This window comes from Oncorhynchus kisutch, linkage group LG21 (genome assembly GCF_002021735.2).
Source record: "Oncorhynchus kisutch isolate 150728-3 linkage group LG21, Okis_V2, whole genome shotgun sequence".
NCBI classification, from domain to species: Eukaryota; Metazoa; Chordata; class Actinopteri; order Salmoniformes; family Salmonidae; genus Oncorhynchus; species Oncorhynchus kisutch.
The window spans coordinates 6,090,967-6,116,782 of NC_034194.2; the positions used below are offsets into that span (position 1 = coordinate 6,090,967).

Sequence of the window (25,816 nt, forward strand, 5' to 3'; positions counted from 1 at the left end):
CAGCTGTAATCGCTGCCAAAGTTAATTGTAACATGAATTGACTCAAGGGGTGTGAATACTTGTGCAAATGAGATATGTGTTTCATTTTCAACACATTTGAACAAATGTCAAAATACATCTTTTCACATTGTCATTATGGGGTATTGTGTGTAGATGGGAGATACAGTTTTTAAATCCATTTTGAATACAAGCTGTTACATAACAAATTGTGGAATAAGTCAATGGGTATGAATACTTTCTGAAGCCACTTTAAACAAGAAAATGTAACCATTTTTAAATCCATTGTAATTTGTTGTGGCCTCACATTAGCTAGCTAGCCATATTTAAATCATTTTTACAAAAAAAAACGCAGTTAGAGACTATAACGACAGTCATTTCTCTGTTGTAGCATAATACAATGAATCTAATGTTGTAACACAACAATGGACAGTAGTGAGGTTATGGTTCGTATTAAACAACTGAAATAAAGTGCCACATTAGCGACAAATGTTACAACATTGCGACACCCCAGTGTGATTAAGCAGTAAGAAAGTGGACTGGCTCTACAATATGCCCACTATCCTGCCAGGTCTAAATCCCTAGTTCGGGGTGTGAAAAGAAACACAGAGACCCAAGGAGCAGGGCTGCATTGAATGCAGGTTGTATCGGATTAACACGGGGAAGATTGAGCGATTGTGGCTGTGGTGACTTTCCTGTACAGCTTTGCTTGTACAGCTGCACCAGGCCTGGCATCGTACTGACACTTGCCCAGAATGGGCTATATTTGGGTTTATCTGTCTGACAGTTAGATTTTCAGTTTTATAAAAAAAAAATTGTATCAGTTGGAATATCAAAATGTACAGAGCTTCTTGTATGTTCCAAAAGTGTATTTAAAAAATGACGTGATGAAACTACACTCAGAATCTATGCCTCCCTCCAAATAAAGTGTGGAACATTAGGAGGTGGTATTTCTGTCACAAAATCACACAAACTATGACTTCTTTTACCATTCAGGGGACTTGTTTGCTGAATAGTGATTCACCTCCTACTAGGTTGGTTGTAATTAAATATGGTATGAGAAATATAACCCCTACCACCACACACCTGGCATTATCATCTGAACTGAGCCACATGTCTCATGCCTGAGTTGGTATTACCATTAACATCCTTTAAGACATGGAATAAACAATGTGCTCTTTTTTCTTCTTTTTTTGCACTTCTTTCAGTTAGGAAATTGGAGATTACCATAAATATGAAACTTTTACACTAAATTAGGTTTAGTTGTATATATGAATGCTTATTGTGCGCAAAGGATTTGTTACACTTTGAGTGAGCGCTGAATTAAAATATATAGGCTATTGTCAGGAACATGCAACATGAACATCCCTTTTCTCAATCCCCTGCAGCAACTGGTGTAAGCCATGCAATTGGGTAGTTGATGGAATAAAATACTATTTAAAAAAAGAGAGACAAAAAGAGGGGAAGCAGGGGTGTATTTTTGTCCTTGCAGAGCTGCACTGGTTGCCGCTCGTGGCATTTCCATCATTCATCACCTCGAGCTGATAACTAGCAAGTCTGGAGCGAGCTGACAGGATGCATCCAGCCCCCATTACCATCAGAAATAGGTCCAGCAGGCCCTAGGGCAGCCAAGGAGCCACAGCTCCAAAAGGGAGCCTGTTCAAAGTCTCTAAAAAGTTGGCTTTGTTGTGCCTGATAACATCTAGGATTGGCACCGGCACCTTTTTTTGCATTGCCTGAGAGATCCTCCTGTTGTTAACCCTGTAGCCTTTACTAAATGAACAGCGTTGTGGAAAACGTAGCCTCGAGAACTTGATGAATCTGACCATTAGCAAAAGTTGTAAACATTTTGGATCTAAGACATGCTACACAAATCCTACATACCTACGTGCATTAGCCAAAAAGGGGACATTTGTCACACTTTGTATTTTTTACATTGTTGTTTTTCCGATTTACATTGTAGGCCAGGGATAAAATAATGTAGTGTAGCCTATTTATTTCCTTGACATTAGTGGACTTTCAGATTTCTCAGAGAAATGTTCCAATAAGGTGTTGATATTCACATTATTCACAACTGGAGCATGCACCAGTAGCCTGAAACAAAATGCTATTTGATGTTACATACACTACCGTTCAAAAGTTTGGGGTCACTTAGAAATATCCTTGTTTTTGAAAGAAAAGCAAAAAAAATTATCCCTTAAAAAACATCAAATTGTTCAGAAATACAGTGCAGACATTGTTAATGTTGTAAATGACTATTGTAGCAGGAAACGGCAGATTTATTATGGAATATCTACATAGGCGTACAGAGGCCCATTATCAATAACCATCACTCCTGTCACGTTCGCATGAATTATTCGGGAGACAGGCGCAGGAATGCGTAATAGTTTTTTTTTGTGAGCCCAAATTACGGCGTGCCGAGTAAAGGCACGGGGACGAAGACCAAACAAACACGTAACAAAATACAGGGTAGAAACCTAAAACAAAAGAGCGAGGAGTACCTTGAATAAATAACACGCGTGCACACTGATTAACACACAGGGCAAGACCCGTAATCATTTGCGGAATCCACAATGACACGAAAGCCAAAACACACAACACAGGTACTCACACGCATCTACCGACATTGTAACAATAATCGACAGCCCAATGGAAACCAAAGGGCACATTGATACAAGTAATAATCAGTGGGAATCGGGGACAGGTATGTGTAATGAAAGTTCTGGAGGGATCTGTGACAACTCCTGTGTTCCATTATGTTAGCACAGCTGTAAACTGTTGTTCTGATTAAAGAAGGAATAAAACTGGCCTTCTTTAGACTACTTGAGTATCTGTAGCATCAGCATTTGTGGGTTTAATTACAGGCTCAAATGGCTAGAAACAAAACCTTCCTTCTGAAAATCATCAGTCTATTCTTGTTCTGAGAAATGAAGGCTATTCCATATGAGAAATTGCCAAGAAACTAAAGATTTTGCACAAGCTGTGTACTACTCCTTTCACAGAACAGCGCAAACTGGCCCTAACCAGAATAGAAACAGGAGTGGGAGGCCCTGGTGCACAACTGAGCAAGAGGACAAGTACATTAGAGTGTCTAGCTTGAGAAACAGATGTCTCACAAGTCCTCAACTGGCAGCTTCATTAAATAGTACCCGCAAAACACCAGTCTCAACGTCAACAGTGAAGAGGGGACTCCGGGATGCTGGCCTTCTAGGCAGAGTGCCTCTGTACAGTATCTGTGTTCTTTTGTCCATCTTAATATTTTATTTTTAATGGCCAGTCTGAGATTTGTATTTTTCTTTGCAACTCTGCCTGGAAGGCCAGAATCCCGGAGTCGCCTCTTCACTGTTGATGTTGAGACTGGTGTTTTGCGGGTACTACTTAATGAAGCTGCCAGTTGAGGACTTGTGAGGTATCTGTTTCTCAAACTAGACCCTCTAATGTACTTGTCCTCTTGCTCAGTTCTGCACCGGAGCCTCCCGCTCCTGTTTCTATTCTGGTTAGGGCCAGTTTGCGCAGTTCTGTGAAGGGAGTAGTACACAGCATTGTGCGAGATCTTCAGTTTCTTGGCGATTTCTCACATAGAATTGCCTTCATTTCTCAGAACAAGAATTGACTGACGAGTTTCAGAAGAAAGGTCTTTGTTTCTGGCCATTTTGAGCTTGTTATCGAACCCACAAATGCTGATGCTCCAGATACTCAACTAGTCTAAAGAAGGACAGTTTAATTGCTTCTTTAATCTGAACAACAGTTTTCAGTTGTGCTAACATAATTGCAAAAGGGTTTTGTAATGATCAATTAGCCTTTTAAAATGATAAACTTGGATTAGCTAACACAATGTGCCATTGGAACACAAGCGTGATGGTTGCTGATAATGGGCCTCTGTACGCCTATGTAGATATTCCATAAAAAATATGCTGTTTCCAGCTATAGCAGTCATTTACAACATTACTAACAATGTCTACACTGTATTTCTGATCAATCTGATGTTATTTTTTTTAAACAAGAACATTTCTAAGTGACCCCAAACGTTTGAACGGTAGTGTACGACAATTACAGATATCAACATTGTATTTTTTTTTCTAACGTTACTGAAGTTAAATTGTGTTGTTGATGTGCTTAGCCTAAGTGTAAATACATATGGGGACATGCTGTTTGTCGATTTTCATTTTTTACTTCCATACCATTCCATCTCTGTTTTTTGCCAGATAGAAGAGGTTTTAATTCACGTTAGGTTCACAACTAATACCTATAGGGGTCACTGGTCTGCACTAAGGATGGTTAACTAAAATTATGATTGGACATTGAATCAGTGTGGAATTTCTCAATGTTTGCAATCTGGTGTCATGAGTTCTCAATTTTATTAAACCATCACACCATGTTCAAGTCATACCATTAGGAACCAAGTAGACAAAGAGAAAGCATTGTGGAACATGTCAACAACGACAATTCAAGTCTTGTGTTTGTGGGGAATCTTGGGTTGGGTCCTATTTAAGCAATTGCCTTTGTCAAAGCCACATTAGTCCTGTAATTAGATTATCTTCTGTCGCCGTGGCTTAGTACATTTTGTTGTTCTGTGAATGCCTCGCCCGTGTCAAGAAACATTTAAGTAGATATCTCACAGGGAGCCTGTTGTCTTGTGAGGAGATTTCCACCACTAAACAAGGGCCATTATCGAGATATTACACTCTTTCACAGCATGGTGCTCTGTTATCACACGTCCTCCATATTCATAGAGTTTTTAACTCCCTATTATAATTTTGTATAATTTAGAGCTATGGTAATTACACTTCAGTGGATTACCTGTGCAGAGATACCAGAGATGGCAATCTATACCTCATGTTGGCTCGGCGTAGCAGTTCAAAGGTATGACATAGACTGAAATTTTATCAGTTTGTATAACACAGAATGGGTCAACCTTTCAGGATTTGTTTGGGAATTTGAATTCCTTTGGTATTCAAAAGGAGAGGGTTTATGACAGGAAAGATAATTTTCCCAGTGAATATTTTATCTCCAATTCGCTTACAGTTTGCTGTATCATCCTCTGTGTCTTTGGATTTGCCGACTTTGGTCCAGTTACTCTGAGTCGTTTGTTTTCCCTCCTTTGTTATCACAAAAGAGCAAACACATCTTAAACATACACAAGGTGCAGAAGCAGTGATTGCTGTATCGGTTGTCCTGCTGTGGGTGGTAGAGGGCGATAACGTTGCCAGTAAGCCATTTACATTAGAATCATTTTTTATCACGCCAAGACTCTGATTCTTGGAAAGATTATTGTCCATTGAAGGGAGGCACGTCCTTTTGAAAGGACATATTTTTGCACGTCTGACGTTGTAGCTTTAACAAAAGGGATTGGAAATAAGATGCTAACACTCAATATATATCTGTTATATTGAAGAAATATATATCAATGAAATGGAATGTGGCTGTTTAATACCGTAGGTTGCAATATGTGTCATGTTTGTTTATTGTTCAGCCCTTTGGTTATAGAGCAACATGTAATACAGCAATTATAGTAAATTGTTTTCAGTTTCATAGAGCACTGACAATGTATTCTGTTTAAGTTTTATGCATGTGGAAAAAACAATCAATTCTCACTATAATTTTATGGAAAAGCCCACAATGTTTACACCTTGAAGATAACACAGCTGAAACTATTTCAACATTTTATGACTTCCTCTTTGTTTAAAGACGATGAGTTGTTGCAACCCAGTCAGTCTACAGTAGGCCTAGACACACACAACTGGGCTCCACTCTGTTACAGCTATGCAGACGGGCGTGCTCAATGAGCCAATCCAAGGACGTTTGCATCACAATCGCTCATATAACACTGGGTGAACACATGTTAATGAACATGTAACTGCTCAGATGAAAGCTCAGTCCAAAAGCTGCTCTCTGTCACAAGCCAAGGCAGAGGGCAACAAGCACTAATACTGATCGAGCATGGCCTTAAATATGATGTAAATTCATTCATATAGCTCCACAACCAAACCAGTTTAAAATGACTGCATTGAATGAATGAGTATTTATGATATTGCAGTGCCTAAAATCTGTTATAATAGTTATACTTAATATAATATACTGTACCTCATGTTGTACGGTGCATTGGAGAGGCAAACCATTCATTTGCAAGCAACAGTATCTTAAAAAAAGGTAAATATACGAAACAAGGTTTAACAAGTTGCATTCTGTTAGTCAATATTTAGGGCTGACAACTGATTGCTCTCAAGAAATACTACACCAACTTCTTTTTGCCTCCTGGTTTCCTGATGAGAGACAACCAGTGTTATTCTACCTTGTTTAGCATGCAATGACATACAACACTTCCCTTGTCTCACGAAGGCATTCATGTCGTCTTTTGAGATTGAAAATAGATGCTACAGCAGCGAGAAAATGTAGAGGGTGAAGTTTGACGTGTCTGCTCCAGTGCTGGCTCAATGTGTTTGTGTTGCTGCTCTAAGGGAAAGGTCCTTGCTCTGCTGTCTATTTTAGTAAGGGCTGAGATTATAGCATCCCTCATTTTGCTTTCGTTTGTCCTTCCTCGGAGCCATAGGAAGGATCAAAGCCTCAATTAGATAGTGTGCCAGGACAGGAAAACTGGAGTATAATGTGTCATCTTAAAGAATTAGCACACCTTCCTAAACTATTGTTTTGCCTATACTGTACACCACACTTCTGTGCACTTTATAAATACAATCATATCACTCTATAGTGTCTCCTACCATACCCTTTTTCTTTTTTGTCTTCCAGTGATAGCAAAGATTTGTCTAAATGGAGATAAATTGGCTACTTACCTACTTGCTCCACATCCATTCTAGATGTTGCTTTTACGAGTCATCGTCTGTGTTAAGTTTTTCATGTTTAGTGTTGCCACCCACCATCTTAAAAATTAACCTTCCTGTTGAATAATGCCTCACGATCATGGTGAATTATTGATGGGCCTGGTCCTTAATAGAGGGAAAGAGCAGGCTTTTTACCCATTCATCTGCTTATTTTCATCCTGTTGTACAGAGAGATTAAAGCTGCTCACTGGTGCAATTCATGGTAAAGGTAACCACACTTCCACTTGCATGGAGGAAAAAACAAGTATTGTGAACCTAACGGTATACTTTTTCAGTATGAACGCTAAGTATTATGTGTTCTCTCTGTGTACTATATACAACTAATGTGTTGTATCCGCGTGGCAAATTAAAGCTCAGACAGCCTTGGCAATTTGCCATAGCCTTGGAAGTTCTCTCTCTGACCGGGTTGTTATTAGATGTGGAAGTTTGATTCGGGAATACGTCAGCACAGATGAAGTGGACAACATTGACCCGACACCCAGTATTTTGTGCCAAGTGCCTGTCTGACTTTGTCTTCACCAATACCGCATTGTATCATTTTTTAATGAGCGCAACACTGATGCATTCCGCTGAAATTGAGAAGATGAGCTAAGGAGAACTTGGCTGGGCCAACTGCCGAGCTTCATTTTGTGATCCCTGATTTGTTATGACTAATTTAGGCACAGCATCATGGCACAATGGATCATAGGACAAACGCCTCTGTTGTGCTCATGAAATGCTCTCTGAACAGAAAACCTACTAAATATATCCACATTGGGTTGTCTGTCTCCCTGCATCCAATGTTATACTGAGAGTATTCAATGCACTATATGTCTTTTTCAAGGATAAATGTATAGAATCAAGGACTTATTGGAGTTGATTGGCAGGTACTATCGCCATGAGACACCTATATAATGGTGGGTCTCACATTTCTGACCTCCTTATTTATCTTCCTGTATTAATGTCAGCCTATTAATTCCTGAGCTGAGAAGCATTGACAATGGCACCATCTAACAGCTATGGCAGAACAATTCTTATCTCCTTTGTCTCGAAAGGAATAGTTTTGTGCTATCAGTAAATGGAAATTACATTTTCAAATTTGATTTGCTATAATCCACTTCACTTCCACTAAAACAACAAAATGACCACTAATAATGTATGGACCCTGTATTAGAACTTGTTACCATCTGAAATCATCTAGCTATAATCTACATGGAGAGACAGGTGTAGGCTTCTCTCAGAACTGATAGGGTTTTCTGTTGCATTGCTAAAATGATTTAAGGGGTTATGGATTCCATACTAGTGGGAGAAAGGGCAAAACAACACAAACCATGTGATGGTACAGCCCAATAATATTTTCACATTCCTACATACAAAAAATAGACATATTTCCATGCTAAACCAGAGAAGATATTTGAACCACTGTTTGGGATCAGAATGTAGACATATGATATTGTACGTAATAGAGATGGTATAGATTTCCCACCAATATGTTTATTCCTGGTTTATTGTTGACTTGTATTAACTAAGTGAATTCGTACATAGTTATATGTCTTGCTCATCCAAGACATATTTTGGTTAGTGGCCTTTTTCCTTTTTCTTCCCCAATGTTTTATTAATGACCTATCTTAGGTCATGATTGTTTTATTTAGTAGCCATATGTCCTGGCCAATGGGGAATGCGCTAATCGATTAATTGAATGGCCAGTAAAAATGATTTATGGAGAGAACACAAAGATCAATGGGCGGTACAGTTCCAACCTTAGAGATGTATTCACTGTGTAGTCTAGACTACTGTATCATTCTCTATGGTGGAGGTGTAGCAAAACTGAATGGTTACTCTTTGCTACATTCAGAGAAAAATCCCAATATTTAGTTATATTCTGAAATAACTATGTTCATATACTCTGAGATGATTAAGTAGAACTAGTTAATAACTGAGAATGGAAAAAGACTTACCTGACTCAGATCTCTGAGTTGTAGATTGGTGTCCACGATTGCATGACAGTGCGAATTGTCATTGTTTTAGAAGCAAAATGGAAGACCAGTATTTTATTTTTGTCCTGAAAAGACAGCTCTGACTACTGCAATATGTTTTGGACAAGGGAGAGGGGCGGAATGAATTGTTAGCTAATCATTTTTTACTGGACTAGTGAGAATGTACACACACAACATTTATATAAGAGATTGTACGCCATCTGCTGCGACATTTCATTTTTCCTAAAATAGTGGAGTGACCCAATTTACCACTGCTACTTCAGAAAAGTATGATTTTTTTGGTTTTGCTTTGTGTGCCCCCTTCCCTTCTCACCCCTCCCAGAATAGCTGTAGCAAAGCTGTTCTGGTGAGCAGTGTGTGTTTGACCTAGTATTTCGCCATGATGATCTCTGTCAGGGTCATGGGGCTGTGTTCAGGGGCAACAGCAGTCACACTATGTTTGGTTGTGGTGTCAGTCATGCTCCTTGTTCTGACTCTGCTCCATGCTGCTCTCAATCATTCCGCCACCGAGGGGTCAGCGACTTGATTCCACTCCCCGCCATTTCGAACTCAGTGGGACTCCACAAGTCATCTGATCACTGGCTCAATCTCTTCCCCACCGGAGGGGGAATTTTCTGATTTACGCTTGCAAATTGTACATCTGCAGCAGTGTCAGAGAAGAAATGCAATCTCTTTAAGGAATATATTTCCTCAACGAGCCAGGCTAGGTTACTCCATGACTGAGCCACAGGTCCCTAGGTATTTTATGCCTTCAAAGATTATAATTTTTTACTTGGTAAGACATATGAGGATAAGGAGAGTTTGGACAAATGTGGAAAGGACTATAGTGTGAATGTATGATTATTTATTTTTTTAAACCAAATGGGAGCAGCTATATTTTCATTCAACATGTGCTGAACCAGCACACCAAATCGTTGGGTGCGATTTACATTTTGGTGAATCACTGGCCCCCTTTTTTACATTGTTGGGATGTTCCGTGACAATTAACATCCCTACTCTTTCTTGAAGCCCGGGGGCTAATGCAGAGGTCAAGAAACACCTGCAGGCTGTCAATCTTTTATTGTAACCTAGACCCATCCCCCTCTGTCGCTTTATCCTGTCTCCTCCCCATTCTTCCAGACCTCGTTTCATATAATAGCCAGCTCTTCCTCTATTCTCTTGTGGCCCCCTTCAGCAGCTTGAGAGGGACAACAGATCTTTGTCCAGAGGACTTAGCATTCTTTCACATCTGCCACTTGTTCTCGGGGCCCGTCATTCAAATTCAAACTCTTCCTTTTTAATAGGTCCCTTCCTCCCGAATAGTTAGCTTTTGTTGCTTTTTAATCAAAAGAACAAATGGGCTCCGCAATTCACGTTCGTCACTCTTACGTCGATTTGATTATAAAGCTGTCTGCCGGTGCTTTGGTTGGATACAGCAAGTGCACATATGTTGAAAGCCTTTGGGCCAACACCTCTGTGGCTTCTCTATCTCTCCGAGTGCATCTGTCTGCATTTGCCTCGTATTTAGCAAAGACAATGCTGTGCCTGTTGACATTTCACAATCTGTTCTTACCATTCACAGTACATTGACCTCCTATCATGCTTCTTGTGAAATTGAACGTAGCCTAGGATGATGATTCCTCTGACAACTTTCAATATGACAGTTGACGCTTTTAAGGCCCGTCTCAGATCAAATCAGAGTCAAGAGTTGGTTAAGAAAACAGTCAGGATATGATCACCGGTGGTTTCGGCTCTAGCTACAGGGTAAAAAAGGTCTCCAGCAGAGAAGGGAGACCTCGGCACGTTTAATGATGAGAATGGCAGGCAGGCAGACTCCCCCATTCGCCTTTGGTGTCTCAGCATGCTAAACACTCTCAGCATGATACAAAGATTATTAAAGTATAGAACTGTTATCATCCATTTACAGAACACCCATTCTCCATGTAGTAGGGATCTGCCGTCTCTTTTATTTATTTATTTATTTTCGATGTGGGGGAGCGTGCTGCCTCTGAGGCAGACAGCGCAGTGCTGTTGAAGACATTCTGTCTTTGTCCGCTGCAGCTGCTACATCCCTACATATATGATGCTGATATAGAAGCCTAGTCATACTGATACAGTACCATGGCCTCAAGCAAAGGAAACGTTTTCTTGTCTCTCTGTATCTGCTCCAGAATGGGTTTTTCACGAAAACTACAATAGTGCATAAATGTGTTTTTAGGTCTTAAAGGATTTCAGTGCAACTCTCTTTTTTGAGTGCTCTTCGGATGTACTGTAGTTAAATTTTCAAGATAAAGGAAACTAGGTTCCTGTTATGACGATTTTGTCCTATATTGAAAAAGCTATGAGAGCCGTCCCGGCTCGTCATGAGGCAATTGTGAAAAGTAAAGTCTGAATATGTTTGTGGTCTTTCAAGGTCATCTCAATTCCTATTGCAGACATGATACAGAGTTGGCATATTTTATGTTTGCTTCATCCAATCCAATTTTGTATGGGATGGCACCTTGCTTGTGAAAAGGAAATCTCTTAGCCCATACACATGTAACAGTATTGATTCCGTATTTATTTATTTGTTTTTTTCATTTCAAACCCATCCCCCCACCACCTCCCACCCCTTCGGAGGACAAAGGCAACCTTGTTTTACACTCTTGTTTATACAGATATTTTGCTACATACATTTCACATATATGGCACTTTTCCTCACAGTATTACATGATTACATGACAAAAATACAGTTCAGTATACACACCACATTCAGACACATGCGGCACACATGATTCCTGGTGCTCTCGGCCCCAGCCACTACAGATCAAGAGTTTTTAATCTTATCCCTCAGCTACTCTCAGCCCATCCCACCTATCTCCGCAAACCACCCGCTCTTGTTTTCCATGTGCCATATATTTTTCGACTTTGCTGTGATGTCTTACATGAATTCTGAACCTTTCTAATCTCATAGTATCCACATATTGTAATACTATGTTGTGAATTTTGTGAATTTTCAGCCATTCCTGAACCTGTGACCAGAAACAAGCCATATGGGCACAATATCAGAATAAATGTTCTAATAAATGTTCCTGACTTTCTCCCCTTTTCCCTTGCCTCCTCCATTTCTGTGGTAATGCTGCAACCAGTTGGTTATAACTTTGGATAGAGGAAACATTCTCATATATTTTTGAAAGCTGCATGTGTGACATAACTTCCCTATTCTTATTCATAGTAAAGACAATACAATTTTTTTTATTTTTAAAATCCATAAAGAATGTTTTTTCATCAATCAGTATATTTTGAGTTTAACCATAATATTTGGTCTGGCTTTTCAGGAGGATGAAATGTAAATTGTAACCAGCTTCGTATTGCTTGTTTCATTTTCAATTAACCAAAAATGAAAGGTTGTAATTTGGGTAAAGGCAATAAGGTCATCTTTGAACAGCAGGTGAGCTATTCTTACTAATCTGCTGCAGATTGGATGTAGTATAACTTTTGTATGACTGCAACTTTTAGTGAGACGTTTAATGCTTTAATATTTCATCATTTTAGCCCCCCAAACTCGTATTCATTATATAAATAAGAACATTTCAATTTTGCCTGGCTTACTATTTCTTACTCATATAATTAGGTTTTAGTCCAGAGAGGCTAGAGAAATGATCTATAATCGCCAATGAGACTGTGCGGGGATCCAGATTGAGGACTTAGAGCCATCGGCATGCACTGATATTTTTGTTTTTAAACCCTGGATTTCTAACCCCTTGATTTGAATAACTAACATTTCGATGGCCATAACAAACATATATGGAAACAGTGGACAACTTTGTTAAACTCCTCTTGACAAATCAATATTTTCTGAGAAGTAACCATTATTTACTATTTTACATCTGGGGTTGCTATACATATTTTTAAGCCATTGTATAATAGACTGACAATTAAAATAGTCCAGGCATTTATATATAAAGTATGACTAGAATTTATCAAAGGCCTTTTCAAAATCTGCTATGAAGACCAGGCCTGGTTTCTTCGATGTTTCATAGTGTTCTATTGTTTTAAGTAATTGACTTATATTATCTCCAATGTATTGTTTGCGTAAAAAAACCTGTCTGATCAGGATGAATAATATCCGGTAAAACCTTGTTTAATTCTACCTGCTATGCATTTTTCCAGGGTTTTTGCATCACAACATTGAAGTTGTATTGGGCCTCCAGTTTTTTAAGTGGACTCGATCTTTATACATACCACCTGGGTCCTGTTTCAGTAATAGTGAAATCAGACCTTCTTGCTGAGTATCTGATAGTCAACCATTTTAATAGGAGTAGTGAAAACATGCTAATAGTGGATCTTTTAGTATATAAAACAAGTTTTTGTATAACTCTACTGGTATGCCATCAAGCCCTGGAGTTTTTCCGAACTGAAAATATGTAATATCGTTATGAAGTTCCTCCTCTGTAATTTGGCCTTCACACAAATATTTTTGTGAATTTTACACTATTATTAGGAAAAATGTCCTTACAGTTACTATCATTAGGTAAAGATGGAGGTAACTAAAAAGAGGACATACTGTGCCTTCAGAAAGTATTCATACCCCTTGACTTATTCCACATTTTGTTGTGATTTTTCTTTACCGTAATGATTGAAAATAATGGAAAATTAAATACAGAAATATCAAATTTACATAAGTATTCACACCCCTGTGAGTCTTTTGGGATAACTCTAAGAGCTTTGCACTTGGATTGTACAATATTTGCCCATTATTCTTTCTACAATTCTTCATGCTCTGTCATATGAAAAGTTGTACTCGGTGATGTGTTGTGTTTGCACCAAAGAAAATTCTTTGTAGTCAGGACAAAAAGTAATTTTCTTTGCCATATTTTCTGCAGTATTATTTAAGTGCCTTGTTGCAAACAGGAATACTTGTGGAATATTTTTATTCTCTACAGGCTTCATTCTTTTCATTCTGTCATTTAGATTAGTATTGTGGAGTGACAACAATTTTGTTGATCCATCCTCAGTTTTCTCATATCACAACCATTAAACTCTGTAATGGTTCCTCTCCGGCAACTGAGTTAGGAAGGATGCCTGTATCTTTGTAGTGACTGGGTGTATTAATACACCATCCAAAGCCTAATTAATAACTTCACCATGCAAAAAATGGATATTCAGCATCTGCTTTTAAATCTTTTACACATATACCAAATTGGTGCCCTTCTTTGCGATGCATTGAAATATCTCCCTGGTCTTTGTGGTTGAATCTGTGGCTGAAATTCACTTCTCGATTGAGGGACGGGGTAGTCATTGAAAAATCATGTTAACCACTATTATTGAACATGGAATGAGTCTATGCAACGTATTATGCAATTTGTTAAGCACATTTTTCTCCTGAACTGTAGGCTTGCCATAACAAAGAGGTTGATTACTTATTAACTCAAGACATTTCTGCTTTTAATTTAAAAAATGTTCTACCAACAAAATTGCACTGACATGATTGGGTATTGTGTGTAGATCAGTGACACAAAATCTCTATTTATGACACAAAACCTCTATTTAATCCATTTTAAATTCAGGCTGTAACACAAGAAAATGTGGAAAAAGTAAAGGGGTGTGAATACTTTGAAGGCGTTGTATGCTTAAAATCTTTTGCTTCTTTCAAGATAATGTATCAAATCGGTGAATCATGGATGACTCAATTTTTTACGAGTTTCTGTAAATTATTCTTCGTAGCATTTTTGTGTTGAAGAGTCAAAAGAATTTGCTTCATTTTCTATCCAGTTCTCTTTATTTGTAAAATATTACACTAAATCTTTCTTGAATACGTTTCTCCAGTTCTTTTAGTTTTTCCTCATTATTCTGTGCCTCTATGGTACAGCTTTTATTGCCATCCACCTTTGAAGTTAGTTCCTGTATTTCCTTTGTTAGTCTAATCTCTTTTGACTGAAATTGTTTGTTTTAAAGATGAGTAGAGAATTGCATGGCCACTGAAGGCACATTTGAAAATGTACCATACAATAAGGGGATCTGCAGTTTAGAGGTCGACCGATTATGATTTTTCATACCGATACCGATTATTGGAGGACCAAAAAAGCCGATACCGATTAATCGGCCGATTTAAAACAAAAATAAAACTGGTTTGTAATAATGACAATTACAACAATACTGAATGAACACTTATTTTAACTTAATATAATACATCAATAAAATCAATTTGGTTTAAATAATGCAAAAACAAAGTGTTGGAGAGAAAGTAAAAGTGCAATATGTGCCATGTAAGAAAGCTAACGTTTAAGTTTCTTGCTCAGAACATGAGAACATATGAAAGCTGGTGGTTCCTTTTAACATGAGTCTTCAATATTCCCAGGTAAGAAGTTTTAGGTTGTAATTATTATAGGAATTATAGGACTATTTTTCTCTACACCATTTGTATTTCATTAACCTTTGACTATTGGATGTTCTTATAGGCACTTTAGTATTGCCAGTGTAACAGTATAGCTTCCGTCCCTCTCCTCGCTCCTCCCTGGGCTCGAACCTGGAACACAACGACAACAGCCACCCTCGAAGCAGCGTTACCCATGCAGAGCAAGGGGAACAACCACTCCAAGTCTCAGAGCAAGTGACGTTTAAAACACTATTAGCGCGCACCCCACTAACTAGCTAGCCATTTTACACCGGTTACACGAGCCTAATCTCGGGAGTTGATAGGCTTGAAGTCATAAACAGCGCAATGCTTGACGCACAATGAAGAGCTGCTGGCAAAACACACTGAAGTTCTGTTTGAATGAATGCTTACGAGCCTGCTGCTGCCTACCACTGCTCAGTCAGACTGCTCTATCAAATCATAGATTTAGTTATAACATAATAACACACAGAAATACGAGCCTTAGGTCATTCATATGGTCAAAACCGGAAACTATCATCTCAAAAACAAGACGTTTATTCTTTCAGTGAAATACAGAACCGTTACGTATTTTATCTAACGGGTGGCATCCATTAGTCTAAATATTCCTGTTACATTGCACAACGTTCAATGTTATGTCATAATTACATAAAATTCTGGAAAATTAGGCGGCCCAAACAGTTGCATATACACTGACTCTGCGTGCAAAGAACGCAAGAGAAGTGACACAATTTCACCTGGTTAATATTGCCTGCTAACCTGGATTTCTTTTAGCTAAATATGCAGGTTTAAAAATATACACTTCTGTGTATTGATTTTAAGAAAGGCATTGATGTTCATGGTTAGGTACACATTGGAGCAACGATACGCACAGAATCGATTAAATGCAATGCAGGACACGCTAGATAAACTAGTAAAATCAACAACCATGTGTAGTTAACTAGTGATTATGATTGATTGATTGATTGTTGTTTATAAGATAAGTTTAATGCTAGCTAGCAACTTACCTTGACTTACTGCATTCGCGTAACAGGAAGTCTCCTCGTGAAGTGCAATGAGAGGCAGGTGGTTAGAGCGTTGGACTAGTTAACTGTAAGGTTGCAAGATTGAATCCCCGAGCTGACAATGTGAAAATCTGTCGTTCTGCCCCTGAACGAGGCAGTTAACCCACCGTTCCTAGGCCATCATTGGAAATAAGAATGTGTTCTTAACTGACTTGCCTAGTTAAATAAAGATTCAATAAAGGTGTAAAAAAAAAAAAAAAAAAAAAAAACATCTGCCAAATCGGTGTCCAAAAATACTGATTTACGATTGTTATCAAAACTTGAAATCCGCTCAGGGCCATTCCAATTAATCGGTCGACCTCTACTGCAGTTCCTGTGTTATGCAAGAAAAAGTCAGTTATAAATAATTTTGTCTTGGTTAAGAACACATTTTCATCCAGTAGGCTTTGATTCAATTTCCAATATCCCTGACCACGTGGAAATTCTGTAAGAGTAATGTGGATGCCAATTAGGTGGTGGTGTGATCGCATTCTGTCCGCTATGCAACACTTTTTTTTTTACTTTAGGTGCCAGCGAAAAGGAAACAACAAAGTAGTCAAGATGACAAGCTTGATTAAGCCTCCTACATGTACTGTATGTTTCACTAGGTCTCAATTGTCTCAAGGCTTAAAAATCCTTCTTTATCCTGTCCCCTCCCCTTCATCTAAACTGGATTTAATGGATTTAACAAGTGCTCACACCGGTTACAATCAGGGATCATAGCCTTCACCTGGATTCACCTGGTCAGTCTATGTCATGGAAAGAGCAGGTGTCCTTAATGTTTTGTACACTCAGTGTATACGCTAGCCTACCATTTGTATTTGTATGCTTATTCGATCTGGTCACAAACATAGGCCTACGGCAATTGCAACAAATTCTTGTTTCAAAGAAATCTAATCTGTGCCTCAGAACCAAAAATTTCACGTCTTGACTGTTGACCAATGACCAGTCATCAGCATTGGTGTGCAAAGGCAGGTGCATATATACAGATTAGTGACCAGAAAGTAGTCTACCTACATTAATATTACTCATATAAAGTAGGCTACCGTTTGAGCAATCTGCTATGGATGCTAGTGTTGCACAGTATAGTGAAACTCCTGTACTTTTTCGATACTATAACATAAAAAATGGTTCGGTACTAGCATTTATGTTCGTTTCGGTACTTCTATCAAATGTGTCTCATGTCTTAGAAAAACTTGATCCTTTCTCAATCAGTATATCAGCGCAGCCGATGTCCCCTTATAGTGTGAGCGCTCCGTGCATTTCTCAGGTGTGCTCCACTTAAAAAAAATAAAAATAACATATATATTTTGTAGGGGCTTTAATATTGCAGAGAGATTGTAGCTTCCATCAATGTAATTGTCTGCATCACTTCCAATCCCCACTCACACACACACACACACACACACACACACACACACACACACACACAGTTGAAGTCGGAAGTTTACATACACTTAGGTTGGAGTCATTAAAACTAGTTTTTCAACCACTCAACCACACATTTCTTGGTAACAAACTATAGTTTTGGCAAGTTAGTTAGGACTTGTACTTTGTGTTTGACTCAAGTAATTTTTCCAACAATTGTTTACAGACAGATTATTTCACTTGTAATTATCTGTATCACATTTCCAGTGGGTCAGAAGTTTACATACACTAAGTTGACTGTGCCTTTAAACAGCTTGGAAATTTTGTCATGTCATAGTAGCTTCTGATAGCTTAATTGACATCATTTGAGTTAATTGGAGGTGTACCTGTGGATGTATTTCAAGGCCTACCTTCAAACCCAGTGCCTCTTTGCTTGACATGGGAAAATGATTAGAAATCAGCCAAGACCTTAGGAAAAGAAATTGTAGACGTTCACAAGTCTGGTTCATCCTTGGGAGCATTTTCCAAACGCCTGAAGGTACAACGTTCATCTGTACCATCAATAGTATGCAAGTATGAACACAATGGGACAAGGCAGCCGTCATACCTCTCAGGAAGGAGACGCATTCTGTCTCCGAGAGATGAACGTACTTTGGTGCGAAAAGTGCAAATCAATCCCAGAACAATAGCAAAGGACCATGTGAAGATGCTGGAGGAAACAGGTACAAAGTATCCCCAGTAAAACGAGTCCTATATTGACATAACCTGAAAGGTCGCTCAGCAAGGAAGAAGCCACTGCTCGTAAACCGTCATAAAAATATAACTCTTTGGCCATAATGACCATCATTATGTTTGGAGGAAAAAGCGGGAGAACACCATCCCAACCGTGAAGTACGGGGGTGGCAGCATCATGTTGTGGGGCTGCTTTGCTGCAGGAGGGACTGGTGCACTTCACAAAATAGATGACTTCATAAGGCAGGAAAATGATGTGGATATGTTGAAGCAACATCTCAAGACATCAGTCAGGAAGTTAAAGCTTGGTCGCAAATGGGTCTTCCAAATGGCCAATGACCCCAAGCATACTTCCAAAGTTGTGACAAAATGGCTTAAGGACAACAAAGTCAAGGTATTGGAGTGGCCATCACAAAGCCGACCTCAATCCTATAGAAAATTTGTGGGCAGACCTTAAAAAGCTTGTGCGAGCAAGGAGGCCTACAAACCTGACTCAGTTACACCAGCTCTGTCAGGAGGATTTGACCAAATTCACCCAACTTATTGTGGGACGCTTGTGGAAAGCTACCTGAAACGTTTGACCCAGGTAAAACAATTTAAAGACAATTCTACCAAATACTAATTGAGTGTATGTAAACATCTGACCCACTGGAAATGTGATGAAAGCAATAAAAGCTGAAGTAAATCATTCTCTCTGCTATTATTCTGACATTTCACATTCTTAAAATAAAGTGGTGATCCTAACGGACCTAACACAGGGATTTATTACGAGGATTAAATGCCAGGAATTGTTTAATACGGAGTTTAAATGTATTTGGCTAAGGTGTAGGTAAACTTCAACTGTATACACATCTTTAAATAAAAAATAATACATTTACCTTCCAACCCTACCATTTCTCCCCCAATTGGAGTAAACTAGTGAATAACATTTAGTCCTGTATTTCCATCTTATACATACTATAAACATTTTATCTACAGTATTTTTCAACAGTTTTATGTTGTTTGTTTTAACTCTTCCCTCAACCTCTCCAATATATATATGATGTCCATTCCGTTTGATTTCTATTTGCCATATCATTCAAACTGTGCTCTTTCAAAAACGTTCTTAACCTATATACGTTTTACAGGCACAGTATGTTTTACATTAGTTATATTGCTATTAGTTATTATTTTGATAAAGTATGACTGAGTTTATATATAAATGCCTGGAAGATTTACATTTTGGAGTATCTCTTGTAAAATGTGTTAAAATAATGTATAGTAACCCTAGGCGTAAAAAGGTAAAATATGGCTATTTCTCCGAAATATTTAAAATGTCAAGAGGAGTAAAACAAAAAACAAGAGGAACTCTGCCTAGTAGGCCAGCATGCCAGAGTCGCCTCTTCACTGTTGACGTTGAGACTGGTGTTTTGCGGGTTCTATTTAATGAAGCTGCCAGTTGAGAACTTGAGGCGTCTGTTTCTCAAACTAGACACTAATGTACTTGTCCTCTTGCTCAGTTGTGCACCGGGCCCTCCAACTCCTCTTTCTGTTCTGGTTAGGGCCAGTTTGCGCAGTGCTGTGAAGGGAGTAGTACACTTTGTACGAGATCTTCAGTTTCTTGGCAATTTCTCACATGGAAGAGCCTTCTTTTCTTAGAACAAGAATAGACTGACACGTTTCAGAATAAAGGTTTTGTTTCTAGCCATTTGAGCCTGTAATCAAACCCACAAACGCTGATACTCCAGATACTCAACTAGTCTAAAGAAGGCCAGTTTTATTCCTTCTTTGAGCAGAACAGCAGTTTACAGCTGTGCTAACATAATTGCAGTTTACCACCAACCTTTACTCATCTTCTCTGGATCTGGCTCCCAGTCTAATCACTCCCCTTTCAGCTATCATCCACTCTCTTCTCTGCCTCTGCATAGGAAACTTTCTGCCCAACTCAAACTCTGGCAATCTCAACCTGTCTCTCTCTCTCACAGGGCACTTCAGAATCCCAGCTGCATGGGCACCCCCACAGTTGACCCACAGTGCTCTCTCTATCCCAACTGTACACTCCCTCTGACTATGTCCTCCTGTGACAATAACTCTAGTACGAACTCGGACCCAGGAGCAGAGAAACACAGCAGGCAGAGGTGAGGGTAAATCCAGAATGATTACTGAATTATTCACAGGAAAAACACATGCACATGAATACAATACAAAACAAGACAAGAGACCTGTGCAACCGGCCCAGTTCCAATAAGGAACCTAAATAGTCCTAAACCAGGTGAACCCAATAATCCCAATCAGGCTCACCTGGACACTGGAAACATAAGGGTGCCCTCCAGTGGCATCCTCAGGGATAATACTCTATGATGACCTCTAACCTGTGACACACTCATACACATTTCTCACATCATGGCATCTCCTTCTTCACACTGCTGCAGTATGTCTGAATCCTTGGCACCTTAAGTGCCGTAGTGGGTTCGGAACATAGGCCTTCACAGAATAGCAAATATAATCTAACCTGAATTTATCATGTAGAAACTCTGTGTCAAAACTCAACAAGACAGACAGGGTATTCTCACTCTCGCCATTGCCACTGGGTCTACGTCTCACCAAACGGCTTGCGTCACAAACACCAGGAATTTATTTTTCATTTGATCTACTTCTAGACTCAACCCCACTGATAACGCCTATGAGTGGCGCCGTCTTCCGGAGAGCAAAGGACGCCACAGTTTGAGCCTGAGCTGCGAAGCTTCCTCTGGGCGTAGGATGCACAAATAATCTAAACAATTCATCTTCTCCAAACTATCACAGATATAACTATTCCCAGTTTGTCCTTTAACCAGCTTGACACAATGTACAGGCCTGTGAAAAAGAATTTACCCCCTATCTGATTTTCTCTATTTTTGCACATCTTTATACTGAATGTTATCAGATCTTCAACCAAAACCTGATATTAGATAAAGGGAACCGGAGTTTTCAAATAAACAAAATTGATGGTTGTTTTATTTATTTAATTAACAAAGATATGCAACACCCTATCCCCGTGTGTGAAAAAGTAATTGCCTCCTTTCACTAAATTACTGGTTGTGACACCTTTAGCTGCAATGACTGCAGCCAAATGATTCCTGTAGTTGTTGATCACATCGCTGTGGAGGAATTCTGGCCCACGTGCAGAATTGCAGGCAGAACTGCGACATTTGTGGGTTTTCAAACATGAACTGCTCGTTTCCATCCCTGCCACAACGTTTCAATTGGGATTAGGTCTGGACTTTGACATTATAAAACTTCTCATGTAGACTTGATTGTGTGTTTTAGATCATTGTCTTACTGCACTTCAGCTCACAGATGGATGGCCTGACATTTTCCTGTAGAATTATCAGAGCAGAATTCATGGTTCCCTCTATTAGGGCACGTTGTCTAGGTTCTGTGGCAGCAAAGCATCACCCTTTTTTAAATGTTCCTTTTGTTCCATAAAGATTCTTTTTATAGCCGAAATACCTCAGTTTCTTGTCCACGTTTTGTTGAGAAATCCACCGGAAATTGCGGTCATGACAACAGAAACATGGCAAACGTTTTTTATAATCAATCCTCAAGGTGTTTTTCAGATATCTATTCGATAATATATCAACCGGGACAATTGGCTTTTCAGTAGGAGCGAGAGGAACAATGGCCGCCTTTGTCTATTACGCACAAATCACTCTGAAAGCCACCACCTGACCACTGACGCAATGTTGTCGTTCACGCTCATTTTTCAAAATAAAATCCTGAAACTATTTCTAGTGGCTGTAGAAACATTAGGGAAACCATAGAAAAATGAATCTGGTTGATGTCCCTTTCAATGGGCAATAGGGATGCACAGGAACACAGGGGTTTCAAAATAAGAGTCACTTCCTGATTGGATTTTTTTCAGGCTTTCGCCTGCAATATCGGTTCTGTTATACTCACAGACAATATTTTTACAGTTTTGGAAACTTTAGAGTGTTTTCTATCCTAAGCTGTCAATTATATGCATATTCTAGCATCTGGTCCTAAGAAATAGCCCGTTTACTTTGGGAACGTTATTTTTCCAAAAATGAAAATAATGTACAGTGAAATGGTTTCTTGCATTGTAGGAATATAAAAAACAGAGTGTGCAGATAAAACATTTTATATATATTAGATATATTAGATTATAATTATTAGATTACGCTTTTCTGACACACTTTGATGGGTCATGTGAAGAAAATGCTATAAAGAGCCTCCAGACACATCTAGCTAAGTGGATGGGTCACTATTATCTAGACATGTACACATGTTCATGAAATACAATTGATGGCAGTAATCACCCCCAGACACACCTGGCTAACTTGATTGGTCATGTAATCATCTTGGGTGAAGTGTTTTGTGTAGACATGTAGCTAGCTAAACAATGTACCGGCATAATCCCAACTCATACTACTACCAACCAATACAAACATTGTCGTAGCTGTAGTATATATCTCCAGGTAGCCAAAGCTAACCAACCAGGTTAATATGTTAGCTAGCTAACATTAGGCTCTAACTAAGAATGCAAATAGATTTCTGATTTGAATAAGGTTTCCCTATCTAGCTAACAGTATGCTTTATCTTGTAATGAAAACAACTTTGACAAAATTAGAAACGTATAATATCTGAAAATGTAGATAGCCTCTTACCCGTATACATGGATGAACGCTTCACAGCAGACTGGAACCATTTAACTAAGTTTTATTTGTAGCTACATCTTGTTTGGCCAGCGTTGTGTCAAGTCACTCCGGTTCACACTGACCATGGTCAGTAGCAAGTCACTTTTTCCAACTGATCTGTCGATAGTGCCTGCTAAATTAGGGCATCAATGTTGTTGAAAAAAGTAGCAAAACTTTTGTAGTTCTCGATGGCTAAAGTTATATATTTAAAAACCAGCGCAGTAGAAATGACTATCAACACATACTGAGCAGCTCACGTTATAAACAGAAGCATGCTACATGGCAGACCAATCGAAACTCATCGCCCTGCATGTCCAGCCCATCTATTAGTTCAGACAATCATGGCTAGCAGGAAGGTTCCTGACTTTTTCCCTGGCTAAACTACTAGGCTCGTTATTTAACAATTTTATTTGTTTTTACGGATGTAATACACGTTTGTAATTTAAGGCACATGAAAGTTCATGTTCCAGAAGGCATTTCTGCCCCAAAAAATGCATTTCGATAAACAATGTATGTTTACTTTCAAATGCCTCTCCTGTGAAGTTGTGATGTGCGACATATGACTAGTTTCCTGAAACGAGTCACAAATGGCAACTTTTGCGTGAAAAGTGGCGCATATTTTGGGGCATATTGAGTATGTAACATTTATAAATGAAGCACAAGGGCCTACTTAAATGTCTCAGAGTGACTGATGTCACCGATTGAAGTGCTACAAAGTGTGCACCTCTAGCTAGCCATTTCACAGTGGTTACACTCATCCCCCTTTGACCTTCTTCTCTGCAGCAACTCCAGCAGTGTGATCCGTGTCAACAGAATCAAACTAACAGGCTTGCTTCCATCCCTTTCCTTGCCCCAACCTGGGCTCGAACCAGGGACCCTCTGAACACACTCCTACGATAAGTGCCATCGGATATTTAATGACACAGAGATTCAATGACACCTATTTACCTTTCCATCCGAAAGACGGTACCCTAAACATGGTACCAATGCCCCAGGGCAGTGATTGGGGACATTGCCCTGTGTAGGGTACCGTCTTTTGGATGGGACGGTAAACAAGTGTCCTGACTCTCTGTGTCTTTAAATATCCCATGGCACTTATCGGTGGGGTGTTAACCCCAGTGTCCTGGCTAAATTCCAATCTGGCCCTCATACCACCATGGCTACCTAATCATCCCCAGCTTCCAACTGGTTCATTCATCCCCTGTAACTATTCCCCAGGTCATTGCTGTAAATGACAATGTGTTCTCAGTCAAATTACCTGTACAATAAAAAATACAAATAAACTATTGCTCCACAAAAGCTGCAGCCCTTGCAGAGGAAGGGAAAAAAGTACTTCAAGGTCTCAGAGTGAGTGACGTCACCGATTGAAACTCTTCTAGCATGCACCGCTAACTAACTAGCCATTTCACCCCAGTTACACACACAATGTACTGTAATATGGATATTGTTCAGACTCAGATCTGGTTTACAGTGGTCTTAAGAATTCACTAACTATAATCACATTCCTTGATAAATCTGTTTTGATGCCGCATGCAATGACCAGTAACTTTATGCAAGCAAATGCACACAGATAGGTTTTGTATCAGATTTGTGCAATATATTACAAATAGATTTCATCACCATAAATGTTTCTGTAGTGTTATTGTGACTGGCTGACAAGAATGCAACTACAAGTACTTACCGCATCTAGAAGAATATTGTGATTCTGGCCTCTGGGGCAGTGTAGCAAGCATAAAAATAAGAGTGGAGTTGTTTTTGACTTCTCAAAAGCCAAAGGAAAAGAAAAGGTTCTACTGGGGTCCTGTGTGCCTTGTTACCCGAGTGATGGTGGCTCCCTGGGTGAATGTGATAATGGTTGATGGGAGATGAGGACGGGTGCAGCTAGTGAGTGTAAACATGCAGACAAAGGGGATCCATTAGGAGTGCACGCACCACGCATGAGCTTCCAGGTAAGGCATTTTGGTTTCACCCAGCAAGCCCGCCAGTCGGTTGTGCGCTGTATTCATGACAGCTTGCTATTTTCCTTTGTAGTAGCAAGAAAACAAACCAACAAATTCAGCCTATGTGAATGACAGGGGAGGGATTTTGGGGTGGGAGGAGCTACTCATGATAACTTGGTTGTGTTCACTCAGAACAACTGTGTGGAGAGACACCATTTGGCTAGCTTGTTTGTTTGTTTGGGGCAGCAGATAACTCGGTGAGCACTGCTAGCTCTTGGTCATGTGGAGGTGAAAGCGGGACCTCTGAGTAGTAGCAGACACTAGGCCCACCCCTATTGAATGGTCACTCAGCACTTAGCTTCCATTAAGGGATTTCCCTTCTCCGGATTATTGACTTCGTGGCTTTTTTTTTACTAGCTGGTCTGGATTTGTCGCATTTTACAGTTTGGGTTTCAAAAATTCCACAACGAACAAACTAAAGCACACAGAGCAGCATCAGAGCTGAAGTGTTGAGGAGGATGTTAAATGAGGATGGTACATATTGTGTGAAATTCAAGACTTACTGACACCACTGGACCTTTGAACATGAGAAGAATGTCTCCCTTCCTTTGCCTTGCAGGTGAGAGGATCAAGGATGAACATCTTTGAGAGCTGTTTGCCTGGACTTTAACCCCCAGTCATCGCTACCAAATCATGCAGAGACCATCCACACAAGGCACTATGGCATGCTCTCTGTGGAAACTACCAACCTTCTGCTGGCTTATTGCAATGGCCCTAATACAGTCTTCAGAGGGTAAGTACACAGTCCTGTTATGTGCAATAACCTAATATTGAAATCCTTTGAAGTTAGAAAATGCTATATTAATATATATATATATATATATATTAAT

General features: G+C 39.3%; 1 protein-coding gene across 11 annotated transcripts in view; it reads left to right on the forward strand.

The window, feature by feature from the left end:
* Positions 1-25,816, forward strand: part of adgrl2a (adhesion G protein-coupled receptor L2a) — a 196,411-nt gene that overhangs the window by 8,544 nt on the left and 162,051 nt on the right. For all 11 annotated transcript variants that reach the window (XR_004204698.1, XM_031800675.1, XM_031800674.1 and 8 more), the window contains exon 2: positions 25,546-25,719. Coding sequence is in view for 10 of the 11 variants with exons in the window: in XM_031800675.1 (XP_031656535.1) it covers positions 25,620-25,719 (100 nt within the window). In the remaining variant the exon portion in view is untranslated. The remainder of the gene's footprint in view (positions 1-25,545; positions 25,720-25,816) is intronic.